This window comes from Stomoxys calcitrans, chromosome 3 (genome assembly GCF_963082655.1).
Source record: "Stomoxys calcitrans chromosome 3, idStoCalc2.1, whole genome shotgun sequence".
Lineage (NCBI taxonomy): Eukaryota > Metazoa > Arthropoda > Insecta > Diptera > Muscidae > Stomoxys > Stomoxys calcitrans.
This window is the reverse complement of record NC_081554.1, coordinates 131,933,234-131,951,841: the sequence shown is the minus strand read 5'-3', so window position 1 is coordinate 131,951,841 and position 18,608 is coordinate 131,933,234. Positions and strand designations below refer to the sequence as shown.

The following is an 18,608-nucleotide window of genomic DNA, read 5'->3' as shown; positions in this document are numbered from 1 at the left end:
TTAATAAATGAACAAACTGACGCGTTAACTTAAAATTATTTCCCTTTTTGTCGATTCTGCACAGAAAAAAATAACTGAGAGAAAAAACCAACTACCGACTTTGTATGTGAAGCTTTAAATTCTCAACGAATTTTAGCATTGAATTGAAGACTATATGTTAAAGTAGGTTTGTAGAGACTTGACAAAAAATATAATAGAAATTTTGTGGATATCCAACAAATTCTTTTGTTGAGTTGAGGCTGGTACAACGTTCTTTTTTACGGAAAAATTTCAGAAAATCGTTCTTTCGGTGGTTTGACAATGTTACCACATTTGATTTTTTTTTGGTTTCTTTGGCCAAAATGTTGCCATTTAACATACATATAAAAAATAATATGGCATCAAACAACTTATCAGCTGCTTACGAGCATGGGTACACACAAATGTGAGTGTGTGGGTCGTACTGAAAATCATGTATGTTTTTGTAATTTCAACCAAATAACTATTTAATATACATATAATGAAACACAAAATAATTTAAAATGAGACAAATGCAGAATTTATTTGAAAAAATAATTAAATTTTGAAGTATTTTCACTGTTATAAGTTAAATAAGCACAACTTTACAAAAGCCATTGGCAGCATCCTCCACTTTTATCCAAATATTGTTGTTGTAATTGCAAGACCAAAAGCGCAACACATTCCTTCACAAACCTTATTATTTCAAAAAGTACTTTCTTATTTATGCATCCACAAACACCTTCAGCCCAATTCTGAAAACTCCCTGGGAATAAATTTCTCCCTCGAATAAAATCCTCCTATTCTGATTGAATGGGGAGAGAAAAAATATGGAAGAGGGAATTTCGAATTTTCGAAAACAGCTGTTTTGCTTCAACGGTTTCATTTTGGCTAAACATTTGATTGTTATTTTTTGGAAAAAAGAATATAAAATGGAAAAATAAGCAAAAATAAGTTAATGGTTGCTAAAAAAGTTTACAAATGTGTTTATTTTAATAATGCACAATTATGGCCTACAGCTTGTCACCATATTTCTGTGTTGTGATAACAACTTTCCGTCTTCATCCAAACAGTCGTTGGCTTAATTAGATGCTTCCAGAGTGGTCTGGTGGACAGACAAATAGATTAATTGTGTCGTAATGTCTCTGGCTGCATGCGGTGTACATCCTGCATGTTGGCGTTTTCCCTTGCCAAAAGGAGTTAAGGAGGCTGAATCGTAATATAGAAGTTTGCTTCTCCTTCGTCGTCATAAATGCTGATGCGCCGCTTTATCTAAATGTCTACTTTTACGGAGCTAAGACTTGAAGATCTAGTCGACATTTCCAGGCGGCGGCCGCTTTTCATGGTGGTTGGGACGGCTGCTGGATACAATACTGCCGAAAAGTGAATTATGGATTTATTCCTACTCCTGTGAAGTGAATGCTGCCAAATGTGGCGCCAAGTATCTTTTAATAATTGCCCACGAACATTCCATTAAGAAACAGATGACTTCTTGCACATCATCGAGTGCCGCCCGATTCTACTTTAAGCTCAAAGATAAGGGACCTCCTTTTAGTATCGGACTCGGAACGGAGTGCTAATAAAATTGAAAAACTTAAGAAAATCTTCTATGGTGGGTACATGACATATTTAAACCGAGAGAACAGAAAATTGTAGGGAATAAACTCCCAGGGAATTGTTATTCAGAATAGGGCTGTTTATTTTTTCCAACCAGAGTAAATACTTGTGAGCAACATCACTAACAAACACTCAGTTACAATTAGAAGTTTGACGATCGCGTTTATTTGCGTAAGTAACTTCTTGAGACTGTGTTTTTGTGCTCTCAATGGGCGTCCCCAAATGTAAATTTTCCCTAGGTGGAAAAACAAGTTATGACGAAACGAACACATTTCGGCAAATTTTTCTCTTTTATTTTTTTATATGGACTTTCAACACGAAACCCGAATATAGTACCGGCCTTTAGTTGTTAAAAAATGCGTACTACCATGTAGCACACAAGACTCCCATGCCATTAAGTACTTGCAAACCCATGTTTGAATTCCCCGGCCAATAAAAAAAATGTTTTTTGTTTTGTTATTCTTCTTTAAAATTATTTTTGAAAATTCGGCTAAAAAAATACGTATTTCGTAATCAAAAAAATGTTTAATGTTGTTTTTAAATTTTTATAAATCGAATTTTATTGGGGCTTATTATTGTGCAATAATGCTTATTAAGTTATTTCAACATCAATTAAGGAATGTCGATAAGCTAGAGGATGCGTGCAAGACTACCGATCATGAAAACATGAGTTCAAATCGTGCGTAGAGAGAGACACAGAGAAAAAATGCAACGAGCAAGAGAAGTAAACGGACGAGACAAGCACCACGAGCCGAATAAAAGAAAATACAAAACACCACCACACCGAAGCTTATGCAGCAAAGTCGCATATTGGTGGCTGGTTGGTTAAATGGTTTTTTGTTTTGCTTATAGACATATTGTTGTTATTGCTATATGTTGGCTTGAAAAGAGTGCCCTTCAACAACAATTTTTACTTTGGGTCGTCCAAATTCAAAATAATTTGTTGCAGGAAAGTTATCAAATTTCGTCGTCGTTTTTTCGACAAAAGTAGTAGTTTTACAAAATTATTTTTTTTCTGTGTGTGTATTTGTTAAGAGTGCAAAATAAAACTATAAATTTTAGAGGTGGGCATTTTAGTTTCTTTTAGTGATCGCTCTTTTTAGTTCCGTTCCACAAAAGGAACTAGTTCCTTTTCTTAGTTCCTTAGCTCCTTTTTCATTTGCGATTCCCTTTTTTTAATCCTTTACACAAAACAAAAAAAGAGCTTTGAATTTTGTTTTGAACCTTGAACTGAGTGTCTTTAATTGTACATAAAGTTACAAACATTCCTGATGTATATCAACACATATCCCATAAAGTCTTCCTTCACTTGACAAACTTTTATTATTGGTTAAAGAACACAAAATAAAATTATAAATCAAATCATTAAAAAACAAAATTCTAAGTTTGGTTAAGCACTTTCACTCTAGAGCGATTTAAATATGATAACAATTTAATATAAGCACCACAAAGTCTGCGTTCAGTAATTAAAAATAAGCAAAAGCGTTATTTAAACTCAAAATAAAAACATATTAACACATTCCTAATATTTGGTAGGATAGCCACGTTGTTTTAAGACTGCACTCAGTCTATTTGGCATGGAGTTTACCAACTTCTCTGTTTCCTCAGATGTTATTTTCGCCCATTCTGCCTGCATGACACTTCGTAAAATCTCCTTGCTGTTTATAACGTGCTGACGAATTTTTTCTCCAATAGATCCCAAAGATGCTCAATTGGGTTGAGATCTGAAATAATCTTAATCATTTTTTTTAGTAATTTGCTTAAAATTGGGGTATTCAAGATGCAAATTTGCCTATTGAAATAATCTAAATACACACTGGGCTAGTAGTATCATTTCGACGAATACAGTGTCATCTATAAACTAAATAATTCCTAATCCCATGTCTTTGACGCAGCATAGAAATGTTTCAGAAATGTACGAAAGATGTCGTAAGTTTTAGTTTGTTTCGGTTGCAAACAATTTTACAACAGATAGCGTTAGTCAATATGAGAATTACATTTTTATAAATTTTTATATCCACCTTAGGATGGTGATATTCTCTGCTGACCTTAAATTAAAAATTTTAAATTTCTAAATAATTAAATTCAAAATTTTTGAACTGCCTAGCAACTATTGAGGCATTTGTTACATTAATACAAAAATTTGCCAATTTAAGCGTAAGTTTCTCGCTCAAAAGTATAAATATAGTAGTAGTAGTAGTTATTTTGTCCCACAACAGCGCTTTGCTGTTGTGGGATTGGTTTGCGGAGTTTCCAACGCGACACTCAACACAACGCGCTTATTCTGTTTTGGCCTTTAAAGAGAGTTATACATACAGTCACATTTTCATTTTAGACATCCCTGTTTTAAAGGTTGTCTCATTTGTAGAACAACATCCCACCAAACATTTGGTAGTTAATTTCTCACTCCCTCTCTGAAATGACACATTTTAAAGATAGTTTGTAGAGATTTCATGATTTAAAGCAACGCATTCATGCTGAATGACATTTTACCAGCGTAAACAAAGAAATTTGTGTGCGTATGTGTGTACGTGTGCAGAAAGTGTGAGTATGGGAGCAGAGAATATGCGAGAAAGAAGATAACAACAGAGAATGCAATCAAAAATTTGACATCTTAAAACCGTTGAATCTGGCCAGCTGTTCGTGACCACCTTTTTAAGTCCGCTTTGTAAAGGTAGAAGCGGTTCGCCAACAAAAAACCGAGGACACTATGTGTCAAAATCAGTGTTTGGTGCAGCTCTGATTTTGAGTATGTTACCCATTGAACAATTTTTGCCGAATTCGGTCGGAATCTCTGCATAAGTTTCCGATTCTGGTTCCGAATGCATAAGCAAATCCGTAACGAAAATTGTATGGGCGGTTTACAGGTTTTTCATATATGTATGCATATATTGCACCTCTCTTTGATTGGTTGTAGTACCATCCACAAATATCACTATTTTCAAAATTACACTGCACTTTAATATTTTTTGGTTTTTTTACAAGAAACTTGGGAACTTTACTGCTCGAATGCTTGTAAACGACTTAAAAAGCAAACAAAAAACGGTAAATACAAAATTTGCGACGTTGCAGGAAAAAATAGCAAAATCGTTATACATATGTCGATATAGTCATTTGTTTTTTCTTACCAGACGGTTGAGTGTGACCGCCGCTCCGCATTGTTGTGGTGATATTTCGTTGAATTCGTTGCTGGTAAGCTGTTTACTTGGTTTTTTTATAAAAATAATTATCAAGATTGCCAAATCTTGACTGGAAGGAAGCTGTGTGCACAGCTGCTTTGAAAGAAAATAAACAAACATCTGTTGTGATCCTCTTTCAAACATTTGGGTTCGGCCTTGTCATCGTTTTCGTCATATAATCGATTTAAATAGCTGTACATCGATTACTGAAACTTACAGTGCTGCCTTCATACGTTTTATACGGTGGTGCATATTTTTAGGCGGTTCATAAAACCTATCGCACTATCTCATTGCGAACAATTTCCAATTCCTAAATCCCCTTTATACGTTACAACTTGCATCATGAGTGCTTCGCCAAAACCAAACATCCGCAATGATGTGTTTTTTAAAAAGTTGCCACCGATAAACACGTGTCTGGGGACTCCAGGGCACCGAAAAGAAATTGGGACAGCATCTTTCAAAACGCCATTTCTAAAACGCCACGATTATCCGGTTCACCTCTACGTATGATACAACTTCTTGATGGTCGGTGAGAGAAACTCAGCAATCAATTTGAAGATCGTAGGAAAGATTAAATTAAAAATTCCTCAAAATATCCATTGTACAATGCTACGCGACAATCAACCCCGATATCGACGAAACAAAGGATCAATTCAATTGCCGACTCGACTCAGTGATACTCTCTCTACCAAAGGGATAAATTAAACTTTTTATGGGAGATTTTAATGCCAAGGTGGGCAATAACAACAATAATCTACAATCAATCGTGGAAATGCAAGGACTTGGCGATACCAGGAATGACAATGGCCACAGATTGGTTGATTTCTGCGCAAGAAACGGGCTCTTTATTGGAGGCACAAAATTCCCCCATAAAAATATAGACAAATATACTAGGGAAGTACCAGATGGAAACACCCGTAATGCGGGTTCGCTGATAGATGTGAAAACTAGACGTCGAGCCGACATCGATAGTAATAAGCCACTCTATGTGGCCACTCAATATCAAGGCTCAACCGTCGTGAAAAGGACCCCAAATAAATCCAAGTTCAAACTCGTAAACCTAACAGACCCCGAAACAGGGCGCGAAACATAAACGGAGAAGCCGCAAAGTAACACCCACACATGGGCCAACATAACAGGAGCTTGTACAGAGATGGCCAAGTCTATCATAGGCCCAAAAACCATGGATAAGCAAAGAAACCATAGAGGAACTATAACACCGGAAACGTCTACGAAACGCTTTGCTACGGGCAAAATCAAGTGTAACAAAAACCACAGCAAGGATCGAATATCGCGCCTCCGTCTCGCTGGTCAAACGCTTAGTGCGCAGAGATAATTTTTGTTCCCACGTAAGTACTACGGAGATCTCAGGACCAACAAGGAATTCATCCAAAGTGAAGGCTCCAAAGTCAATATTTGCCAACAAATGTTCCAATAGTTCCAGATTTCTTTCTGTTGATACCAAATTAAGACTTTGGTGTTTCTGATTCCCAGACACCTTATAGTTATTGCCTTTTATTATCATACCGTTATATATGAAATAATCTATAATTGCATTATACATATAAATCTTTACTACGGAATTCATTGCCGCAGACGTAGGAATCAGTATATTTAAAAAAAAAACAATTCGAGTCTAATTCATTCTGAGCCACAAGAAGGGGGTATGAAATGATTTTTAGAATCTGAAAAAATTAAAATTTGTTTTATTATACTCTCATGTGTAAGTAAAAAATGATTAAAAATAGATAATTGATATATAATTATATATATCCTAGGTAAATGGTTAATAGTTCAAGAATAAAAATTATATATAAAATACGATATGGTCGGCCGGGACGAAGTATGGGTTCCCACCCACAGTATATGTTATTTATGATTTATTAGGTATTGATCGAATCGGAATGTCATAAGATTAAATTTAATTCAATAGTTCGAAGAGTTGCGAGCGATAAGACGAGGTAATTATACCTCCAAACCATGGTAAGTGCAAACATTATCTGAGGGAACAATGGCATCTTCTCCCCTATCCATGAGTCATATCCGATTCATGTTTTAGCTCAAGACTAAGAGGTTCTTAGCGATCACTCCAATAATCAGGGAGGCCTGGGATACGAACGCTGTCCCCACGGAATCGAAGAAGGGAATAATGGTCACAATCCCAAAGAAGGGAGACCTCACCCAATGTAAAAACTCGAGGGGGATTACATTGCTTAAAGCAATAATAAAGTAATGGCAAGTTTTCTTCTGCAGCGTATTTCGTGTGCACTTGACGCAGAGGCTACCCCATACGTGTCCTGTACGTCTCTGGACCGGAAACCTTGAATTATCTACAGTTCTCTAGAAGGCGTAGTGCTTATCGCCCAGCCTATGAAGAGACAATACGTTCTTTGAACCAGTTGTAATATGTGTTTCTTTCCATAGCCGTACACCATACTACGGAGGCGTATGTTAGTATTGTTCTAAACACGCTTCTGTAGACCCAGAAACTATTTCCGGATTTAGGTCCCATTTCAAGCTTATGGCTCGCTAACTGTGAAGTATTTCATAAGGCCTCTGAATGTGTCACTTTCATTTCAGTTTCCTATCCAACAGATCGCCGTACATAAAACGACCACAAATAAATCAATTGGAAGAAAACCCATCGGTTTCAGCGAGTACAACACCGATTTGTTGAGCTGCCGCCCCCTCAAATGTACATGTTACTTAGAAGAAATTCCGAGACATCATTAAAGCATTTTTCGACGCTGACTGTTGTTCTCGTCGTTGTAGCCACATTTGTTGTTGTTTGTGTAGCAGTTCGGTGTGTTCTATTTTTCATCTGCTTGATTCTGTTGAGTGTCAAGATCCAGGAACTCTGCGACTAAGATGGGGTGCGTCCACAGGGATCTGGATCTGAGTCGAAGGGGTTTGGCTGGGCAGTTAAACAGGTGATGTGTATCGTGTGGTCCCTGGTCACAATTGGGATATACGACTTGTACTTCGGGATCAATCCTTGCTCTGTAGGAGTTGAGGCGGCTGCATCTGCCGGAACGTAATTGAGCCAGAACTTTTCTGGTTTGCCGGGGGAGGTCGATTTCTTCAGGTGCAATGGGAGGCGGTCGTTCTCCAAGGACTATATTCACCCGATAGCCATTTACCGGATCCGCTACCGTGCCTACCTTAAGGCTTCTGGGCGGTGGATATCTATCCACAAGATGATGATTTGGATGGTCTCTGCGATAATAGTTTGTACGTGGTCAACAAGGTTTCTTTGTCTGCATCCCAAGTGCTGCCAGCGAGTGACTTGAGGACCTTGTTTCTACTTTTGTCTTTATGCAGATTGCTGTGGCATATGGGGAGAATGTGTAAAAGCTGTCAAATGTGACGCCAAGTATTTTGGGACGCTTGATGGTCGGAATCATTTCTCCATCGACCATCACTACAGGCAAGCTCGTTGAGGTAGACGTCCAACCTATCGCAGATGTCATCAATGGGTGGGGGGCCTAATTCCATGATCGTACAATCGTCCGCATATGATACGACCTCTTTGCCGTCTGGAGGGGGTGGAATGGAGGATAGGTAGAGGTTAAACAGAGGCGGAGATATCACCCCACCTTGGGGAACTCCCTGTTTCACTCTACGGTGTTTCGACTTCTTATCCCTAAATTCCACAAATGACTGGCGACCACACAGATAATTCGCGACCCATCGTTTCAGGCCTGGCTGGAGGGACGTATTGGTGATGTCCTCAAATAATTTGGCATGGCTGACCGTGTCGAATACCTTCGATAGGTCCAGTGCCACGAGGACCGTCCTATAGCATGACCTGGGTTGATTGAAGCCACGGCAAATGTGTGTGGTGATGGCATGCAAAGCTGTTGTTGTGCTGTGCAGTCTCCGAAATCCATGTTGATTACGAGGCTCGGGAGGAGTAATGCCTCAAGCGTCTTTGCCACTGGTAAGAGAAGGGAGATCGGTCTGTACGACTCCCCCAAACTCGGGTCTTTTCCAGGCTTCAGTAGCGGGATCACTCTGCCCATTTTCCAGACATCGGGAACTTTAAGAGTGTTCAATGACAGGTTGAGGACAGTGGTAAGGTACTCAAATCCAGGTGAATCCAGATTCTTCAGCATCAATGTAGAGATTCCGTCGGGACCCAACGCCTTGGAAGATTTGGCGCCACGGATGACATTCGTAACTTCGCCCACGCTAAATTGTGATGGCTGTTCATCGGCTCGGAGACCACGAATACGGCGAATGGCTCTCCTCCTTGCCCTGTCTCTTTCGAGATGCACAATAAATTGCCGGTTGAACAACCTGGCGCATCTCTTCGGATCAGCCACGGTTATCTTGCCAAAAGTGACTGAGGTCCTGTCGTCCCGTTTACCGGGGTTCCAGAGTGACTTAACAGTGGCCCACAGTTTGCCTACACCGGTGCCTAAGTAACATTACTCCAAGTGTTCCAACCACAAATTCCGCTTATGTTCGTTGACTACCCTGTTTATTTCCAGATTCAGCTCGCTGATTTTGGGGTTAGCGGGGTCCATAGCACGAATCCTATCACGCTCGTCTGCGAGTACCACCGCTTGCGCCGGGAAATTGGGTCGCACTTGGGGTATTCGACCGGCTGCTGCGTTAATGATGTCTTGGAATTTCCTCTCGGCCACAAGCACATCAGAGGGGGTTGGCAGTTCACTGAAGCGGCGATTGGTATACTCTCTGAAGCCAGTCCAATTGGCATTCTTATAATTGATAAACGTTCGGCGCTCAGAGGTTATGAAGTCGGGTGGTCGGTCGATGGTGAGAATTATGGGGACGTGGTCTGACCCCAAAGAGATGACGACTTGCCAGGAGACGTCACTGAAGAGATCAGGGGATGCAATTGAGACGTCTGGCGAGCTGCTGCACCTCCTCATAATCTATCTATCTATCTGCTCTGCCAAAGCTATGCCACGCTGGTCGTTACCTAGGGGAGAATGCCATGACGTGTGATGCGCATTAAACTCCCCCAGAACCAGACGATTATGACCAGATAGCAACCCACTTATGTCGGGATTGTTAGCCTGGCCATTAATCGGGACACAGCTGCCAACCGGCGGTATATACACGTTGTATATCTCTTTCTCGGCAGTACCAGACCCGACTGCAACCCCCATACATTCCATGTAGGGGTCACTAGCGTCAAGCGCAGGCGAGATATGTCTATACTGCATGGAATTGTGTATAACGAAGGCCAATCCCCCACCTCCATTCCTTGAGCGATCCTTACGCAGCACATTGTAACCGTGACAACTGTGCAAGCTGAAGGTGTTGGCCAGTTTTGTCTCCTGGATCGCTGCGACCGATATGCTCTTTCGACTCATAAAGTCTACGATTACATCGATCTTGCCACGCAGTCCATTGCAGTTTAACTGCAAGAACGATACACTTCCCGGCACTGGCCTGGCAATAGTAGGGCTAGGATACTGTCGTTGCATAAATTGCCGTACGGGAGAGGTCGTGGGGTGCGTACAACCGGCTGCCATGGGATTGATGCAAAGCTGTTGTTGTGCTATGCAGTCTTCGAAATCCATGTTGTTGGTCAGCGAAAGGAAATTCTACTACGAGGCTCGGGAGGAGTAATGCCTCAAGCGTCTTTGAGAGAAGGGAGACCGGTCTGTACGACTCCCCCACACTCGGTTCCTTTCCAGGCTTCAGTAGCGGGATCACTCTGCCAATTTTCCAGACATCGGAAACTATAAGAGTGTTCAAAGACAGGTTGGAGACAGTAATAAGGTACTCAACTCCAGGTGAATCCAGATTCTTCAACATCAATGTAGAGATTCCGTCGGGGCCCAACCCCTTAGATGATTTGGTGCCACGAATGAGACCACGAATACGGCGAATGGCTCTCCTCCTTGCCCTGTCACTCTCGGAATGCACAATAAATTGACGGTTGAACAACGTGGTGCATCTCTTCGGATCAGTCACGGTTATTTCGCCAAAAGTGACTGAGGTGCTGTCATACCGTCTACCTACACCGGTGCCTAAGTTACATTCCTCCAAGTGTTCCAGCCACAAATTCCACTTATGTTCGTTGATTACCCTGTTTATTTCCAGATTCAGCTCGCCGATTACATACCATGAATCCCATCACGCTCGTCTGCGAATACCACTGCCTGCACCGGGAAATTGGGCCGCACTTGGGGTGCGTGGTGTGTCTCGAAATTTTCTCTCGGCCACTAGCACGTCCGAGGGGGTTGGTAGTTCACTGTAGCGGCGATTGGTATACTCTCTGAAGCCAGCCCAATCGCCCTACTTCTGAATGATAATCGTTTAATGCGCAATAAAGTTACCCTAGAACCAGACGATTATGACCAGATAGTAACCCACTTATGTCGGGATTGTTAGCTTGGCCATTAATCAGGACACAGCTACCAACCGGCGGTATGTACACGTTGTATAGCTCTACCTCGGCAGTACCGGACCTGACTGCTATCTCCATGCACTCCATGTATGGGTCACTAGTGCCAGGCGCAGGCGAGATGGGTCTATATTGCGCGAAATGGTGTATCACGAAGGCCAATCCCCCACCTCCGATCCTTACGTAGCACATTGTATCCGTGACAACTGTGTAAGCTACAGGTGTTGGTCTCCCGGATCGCTGCGAACAATATATCTTTCCAACTCATGAAATACACAATCTCATCGATCTTGCCACGGAGTCCGTTGCAGTTTAGCTGCAATTATGATATATTTCCCGGCACTGGCCTGACAATATTTGAGCTGGGATGCTGCCGTTGCGTATATTGCCGTACAGGAGAGGTATAGTCCGGCGACGAGGACGCAGAAGGCGATGACGACGACGCTTGTGACCCACTGCTGGCTATGTTCGCACAGCAACTTGCGACATATACAGTATGACTATACTCCCGTAGTGAAGTGAGGCCAGAGCAAAATCGGAAATGTACCCACTCCATACACCGGTTCTGGCAAACCGAACAGAGCCAGGGTCCGGGGTTCTTTTCACGAAGGTGTATCACGAAGGCCAATCGCCCACCTCCATTCCTTGAGCGATCTTTAATTAGCATTTTGTTAACAGTGACAACTGTGCAAGCTGCAGGTGTTGGTCAGCTTTGTCTCCTGGATCGCTGCGACCAGTATGTTATTCCGACTCATTAAATCCACAATATCGTCGATGTTGTCATGGAAACCGTTGTAATTCAATTGCGAAAATGATACACTTCCCGGCACTGGTTTGGCAATATTGGACCTTGGATGCTGCTGTTGTGTATATTGCCGCGCGGGAGAGGTCGGGTAATAACAATTTGTGACAAATTCGGGCATACCCAAGCTCTGTAGGGATTACGTCCTTACAAGTGTAAGATTCAGCAAAAGGTTTTATGTTTATGAAGGCTGAATTTTGGTATTTTTTTATCCATTAGGCGTTTTTGTTAGAGGATGGGATGTACATGACTAAATCTTTACGTTTCCCCCATAAAGAATGGACTCCAGATTTAAAATCTTCAGCTCTTAATAGGCACATATTGCTTAAACTTCGATTTTGCTTAAACTTTGATAAACTTGTAATTTACTCATCCCTGTCGATATTTTGATATAGTTACCATACACATCGATCTCCAGATTAAACATCTAAAGCATATAAAATGCGAATATATCGAATATGGCCAATATCGGTCTAACTTTAGGTGAAGATCCCATACTAACGTACCCCCAATTTTCGGTATTTTCCCTCTGAAACCCACATTTTTGTTCCAATTTGTCTAAAATGTGGCAAGCGACATGGCAAAAGTATATTCCAATCGTAAAAGTATATTCCAATCCATGGACGAATCAAACAACATTTTATAGTAGATCCCATATAAGGGTACATTTCACAAATAGAGACTTTGCGCCGAATTCAGCGATGGAATTTAGATTAGACAGACTACGATTTGGTGAAGGACGTCTGTTTTCATGTTTAATGGTGACGACAACAACAAAATGGGGAAAATTCTATATTTCTGATGAATGGTCTTTGATAATAGAATAGAGATATTTTCGTGTTTTTTAAGAGTTTTATAGAGGAAGTGATGGAGAATAAAAGTTCCTTACTCATGTGTGCAATAAAATGTGATGTTCTAATTGGGTTTTACGAGGAAGACCAAAGTGGGTCAATTGAACGCACCACATTTCATCAATAAGACGATTTCGATATCTGACAAGGTTAAATACTTAGGTGTGATCTTGGACAGGAAACTAAATTGGAAGTCTCACATTCAGGAGCGTACTGAGAAGGCTCACAGATGTTGGGCACTATGTAGACGGGACGTAGGCTCGAAATGGGGCCTGAATCCGAGGATAGTCCACTGGCTCTACAGGAGCGTGATTAGACCAATACTTACTTACGCCTCAGTAGTTTGGTGGACTTCTATGGAGAAAAAGTGAAATGGGGCCTGAATCCGAGGATAGTCCACTGGCTCTACAGAAGCGTGATTAGACCAATACTTACTTACGCCACAGTAGCTTTGTGGACTGCTATGGAGAAAAAGTGCAACATAAGGACCATACAACAGATTCAGAGAACATGTTGTCTTGACATAGGCGGAGCGATAAGGACCACGCCCACTAGGGCATTGGAGACTATTCTAGATATCTGACCCATTGACATACAGATTAAGTGTGAGGCAGCCACTGCGGCTATGAGACTTAAGACGATGGAAGAATGGATTGAGGATGGGAGCTGCTCATACCATCGCTGTATAATCGAGGCGACGACAGGAAACCTGGAAGGAAGGAAGAGGTTTCCGAACGGATACCTGAGATGAACCTTGAAGTCGAGTGCGAGACACTGCTGCCATCGGCACAGTCTTGGATTGACGGAACCCTAGTAATGCCATCTTGAAGACCATGTTACACGGATGGATCAAAGCTAGAGGACAGCGTGGGCATGGGGTTTACATTGAGAACTCAGGGACTAAGATCTGTTTTAGACTGCCAGACCATAATACGGTTCTTCGGTGTTACTAACGCGAGGACGTCGAGTGTGACCATATTTATCGACAATAAAATTGCCATAAGGGCAATAACAACCAGGACGGTAAGGTCACGAACAGTCTTGCAGTGTAAGGTGATTAACGTCTCTCTGAGGATGGGAAAATCCGCACCGTTTGGTTGCCGGGCCATAACGGAGTAAGGGGAAATGAAAGGGCAGACGATTTGGCGGTGAAAGCCAGAGGACTGCCGTCAATAAACTTGGTTCACCCGAAGCCTTTCGCGTAGACGCAGTCCGAGTTAAGGGAGTGGGCGACGAATGCACATGCAACATTGTGGAACAGCGAAACGGTCAATAGTACGGCGAAAATCATTTGGGGGGATCCAGATCGTGAGAAGACGAGGCTATTACTGAAAGGAAGCAAGAAGGAGGTCAGTATAGCTATTGGTATCATAACGGGACACATAGGATTACGAGCACACTTATGTAAAATCAGTGCGGCAAGTGATAGCATATGTAGGGCACGCGGGGGAGAAGGTGAGACGTTGGAGCATTTCCTTTGTCATTGCCCGGCTTTCGCGTCTAACAGATACCGGCACTAAGTTGGAGACACTGAAATGATTATATCGTGATGGCAAATGTTTACGAAAACTTGTAGGAAATATGAGTGTCTTATTTAGAAAATTTTAAAAAATTTTGGCTGCAAATGTGTGCGGCGGTGTTGGCATGCAAAATGGTTGTGCTATGTTGTCTTCGAATTTCATTCTCCAACGAGGCGCGAGAGCAATCCCGTAAGCGTCTTGGCCAGGAAATTGGGACGTACTTGGGGTATGTCTCAGATTTTTCTCTCGGTAACTAGCATATTGTCATTAGCGCCAAGCGCAGGCAAGATGGCTCTATACTGTACAGAATAGTGTATCACGAAGGCCAATGCCCCAACTCCACTCTTTAAGCTATCCTTACATAGCACATTGTATCCGTGACTACTGTGCAGGCTGCAGGTGTTGGTCAGCTATGTCGAGATAACTATGAGCACGCCAGCACGAGATAACTATGAGCATCGCACAGGTTGGAACTTTGAGCTCGAATCTGTGTGGTGTTCTTCGTTACCACGAGAAATTTAGCTGGGTGCTACCGGGCGCGTCCTCAGGCTGCGGATAGTGGAATGCTCCATATAGAGTAGCTGCAACGGCAGTCGCGGACAATCAGCGGTATCGAGCTGAGAGTCTCAGTGGGAGGCCGGACGGCACCGGCTCTTGCATAAATTCTGAGTGCCTATGATGCTAGTTATGACAAGGCGAGTTATTGAAGCCTTTAAAAAAATTCGAGGGAGGTGCGGGCTGAGGAGAATGTTACGCTGAAATATTTATATTAACATTTTGTCTTCAGTAAAAATTGTGATAAAGTTTTGCCTTTAAAAATATTACGCTTAACTTCTGGCTACGTTCCTGCACACAGCTATCCCCGTCACGGGATAGCTGCGAACAGGTTGCAACTGTGTGGTGTTCATTGCTGTTACGAGAAGCTTAGCTGCAAGCTACCGGGCTCGTCCACAGGTTGCAGATAGTGGAATGCTCCCTACGGAGTAACAGCAATAGCAGTCGCGAAAATCAGCAGTTTCGAGCGGAGATTCTCACTGAGTGCCTATGATGCTCCTTATGACAAGGCGTGTTATTGACGCCTTTAAAAAGTCAATGGAAAAGGCTTCCGGCAGCGGTCATTTCTTTGGACCGGAACGAGCTTGCTCACCTACAGGAGCTTGGCGAGGATCGCCATCTCCACATGAAAATGTGGCTACAACAATAACACAGGCTTATGCGTATGTCCATAGTTGCATGCTACAAGTTACAGTTTGCCACATTTTTTTTATGTTCTCGCCGGGATTTTAGCCTACTCAGCGTCGTTGCGTAGACACAGCCACCCGGCATCAGAGAACACCATCATAGTTTTGCAGCATCAAAGAAAATAGGAATAATTCAATTAACGTTATGCACAGAATAACAAATATAAAAAATGGGACTTACCAATTCGATCTTATAAAGAAGAAATTTATCTTGTAATTTCCTGGCAAGAGCAAATAATTTTATTTGCTTTTTTCTCTCTTTGAATGTAAATAAATGACCGCAGCATAATTTTACCACAGTTTCCACCATATATTTATCGGCCATTATGCATAAGTTTGAAGTATCCTCAAATGATAATGAAGTGACATCTGCTTCACGAAAGTTGTACAATAGACGTCGTAAAATTCGGAATATTTTCGGATCATCATCTGGTAAAGCAACTTCCGTAGAGTTATTGGCTTCAATGAATGCGCCACAGAACATACGTTCAAAGACCGGTGACTCTAATGCAAACTTCCATTTATGGCCAAATATAGCTTCAGCACTTTTTCCAACCAGAAACTTACAGTCAATCACAAAACCAACTTTAAACATGTCGCCAACTTTTTCTGGAACTGTTGCAGATCTGTAAATAGTACCAATGAGTATTTTTTATCAGTTTACGTATGTACCAATATATAAAGGAAAGAAGAGATGGCCGAAAATAGCGGCTTTTTAAAGAAAATTTTGTTTATAATTATTTTTATATATGAAAGAATAGCTTGATGTACTTAACAAATTAAATTATATATGGAAAGTGGAATCAATTTTTTCAACTTTTCATGCTACTTCATATTTGACATCTGAAAAGGGTTGGGTTCATCCTTCTTACCCCAATTGTAAAAACTACAGATATCCGACTAAATTTAAGCGACTTGATCGAATATTTGATGTCGATTGCGACAAAACATAGTATAGGTGATAGAAATCATAAGAGAATGCAAGATGCAACAAGTTAGTAGAATTTTGTTCTTCAGTCGCTCTTATTATAGAATAATTAGTTAGTCTGTATGGATAGTAATTGATTAATTTGCTCCATTCTTCCCACGAATGGTGGATATACTAGATTTGTTATGCCAAGTTTAAGCTAATGCCGATAGAGGTTGTGCCTTCTAGCTGCTCAACATATTCGTCATTACCTTTTATTCTACACAGCCCAGGTTTGTGCTTGTCTGGAAGATTCACTGATAAACGTTGTCGACATCAAACTTCTCGGTATGTTCTGGATTTTGCTTTTACCATGAATACATTCTAATAAAAGAGCATAAACGAAAAGCTAAATTAAATCCTTTTCTTGGAACTCTCAAGGCCACCGGAGCGCAGAGTTTAGCATGTCCGCCTATGACGCTTAACGCCAGGGTTCGAATACTGGCGAGACCATCAAAAAAATTTGTCAGCGGTGGTTTTCCCCTCCTAATGCTGCCAACGTTTGTGAGGTACTATGCCATGTAAAGCTTCTCTCCAAAGAGGTGTCGCACTTAATACGCCATTCGGACTCAGCATTAAAGAGGAGGCCCCCTATCATTGAGCTTAAAATTTGAATCGCACTGCACTCATTGATATGTGAGAAGTTTGTCCCTGTTCCTTAGTGGAATGCAATTTTGCAAGTTCTATCTTGTCATGACAAAGCATTAGGTTGAACACTGTTCCAATGGTTGAACGGAAAAGTTAGAACACACCCATAAATCTCTTTACTAGCATTCATTTTTCGTTATCGAACTGTTAAAACACGCTTGTGAGCATTGAGTTGCTTTTCCATTAAGCAACATAAACATTCCATTGAGACATCGGGAAATAACACTTCTCTTATTTAAATGAGTGCTGACAATTTTTTTCCCAATTTTTAAGAAGGCCTTATAGAAATTATGTATTTGACTTAGGAATGTACGCATTTACGAATGTACCCATTCTTTTTGTTGGGAATCCCCACATAAATAAACATTCATATGCATTGCATACGTATGGACATATATCATGGAAATCTAAATAAAGTAAAATTTAAGTTGACAAACCGAATACCATAAATATATTAGTATTTTACTCACACATTCTTGAGAAGATCGTTAGCGTTAGCCATTTTTCTGGAAATATTAAATATGTCTTAAGAACTTCCAAATAAGTCTTAAGAACATTAAGTAAATATGTCTTAAGAACTTCCAACAAATAGAGAGTGGCGCGTTCGTAAGGACTGATTTAAGAAAAGCGACTAGTTGCATACAAAGCACAGATGTCCCTTCAAAAAACATAGTCTTCACTAAAGAAGGAAAGTTCCTAGACAAATTTATAAAAGGTAAAGTCATTAGCGTAACTACAACGAAAGCAACTATACATCCCTGTGAGAGTGGTGGCGCAAATTTCCATTAGGCTACCATGGTACAATTAAGAGGTAGGGTCATTAGCACAACAACAAAAATGCCGTATATTGAAATGTCAAATTAATGTTAGAAATTCAATTGTTTTACAACTTATTTTCTACATATGTGTTTTATATTTGTATATTCATCATTATAACACTGTTTTGTTGCTTATGTGTGGAATATGGGATCAAATAGAACATCTTTTTAAGATTTTAGAAAAATATCACAGCTGTGATATCAAGCCTTTGACATTTAGATATACAGCAAAATCAAAATAAAAGTAAAAAATATTGTATTTAGCTTTTCGAATGACTTCACCTTATAAGTGCATCCTGCTAGGATGCCAAATTTATTGACACTTCCTAATTTTTTTTTGTATTGTCATGTGTAGCAGCCACAAGATCAAAGGATTTATGACTTGAAACGGGTCAATTATAAATTCAAACGATAAAAATGTGAAAAAGATAAAAAATGTAAAAAAAACCTATAAAATCCAAACAAATTACATACGACATGTCTGACCTTGTAATGGCAGCTTAAGCTAGGAAAGTGACCTATCCTAGGCAAATTTATATATTTATATATTTTAACCCAGCTGATGAAATTTTCCAATTCATTC

General features: G+C 40.7%; 1 protein-coding gene across 4 annotated transcripts; it reads right to left on the bottom strand.

The window, feature by feature from the left end:
* Positions 1–543: 543 nt before the first annotated feature.
* On the bottom strand, positions 544–17,836 carry LOC106085827 (uncharacterized). 4 transcript variants are annotated; one of them, XM_059364924.1, is made up of 4 exons: positions 17,678–17,836; positions 16,772–16,883; positions 15,774–16,218; positions 6,274–6,478 (listed from the first exon to the last, which is right to left on the bottom strand). In XM_059364924.1, the coding sequence occupies exons 3-4, from the start codon at positions 16,185–16,187 to the stop codon at positions 6,350–6,352; spliced, it is 543 nt and encodes a 180-aa protein (XP_059220907.1). In that variant the 5' UTR covers positions 16,188–16,218; positions 16,772–16,883; positions 17,678–17,836; the 3' UTR covers positions 6,274–6,349. The 4 variants fall into 4 exon arrangements, with proteins under 4 accessions (XP_013105712.1, XP_013105710.2, XP_059220907.1 ...); XM_013250258.2 differs by lacking the exons at positions 6,274–6,478; positions 16,772–16,883 and adding an exon at positions 544–3,348; XM_013250256.2 differs by lacking the exons at positions 6,274–6,478; positions 16,772–16,883 and adding an exon at positions 544–3,338.
* Between the last annotated feature and the right edge of the window lie 772 nt (positions 17,837–18,608).

What these genes read in the sequence shown, in the direction of transcription:
- LOC106085827 (XM_013250257.2), bottom strand. Translation starts at nt 17,709, where the DNA reads ATGGCTAACGCTAACGATCTTCTCAAGAATGT. An exon ending in AACGATCTTCTCAAGAATGT is followed by an intron (nt 16,219 to 17,677) that starts GTGAGTAAAATA and finishes TACTATTTACAG; the next exon opens with ATCTGCAACAGTTCCAGAAA. An exon ending in TTCTTTATAAGATCGAATTG is followed by an intron (nt 6,479 to 15,773) that starts GTAAGTCCCATT and finishes TAATTTTTTCAG; the next exon opens with ATTCTAAAAATCATTTCATA.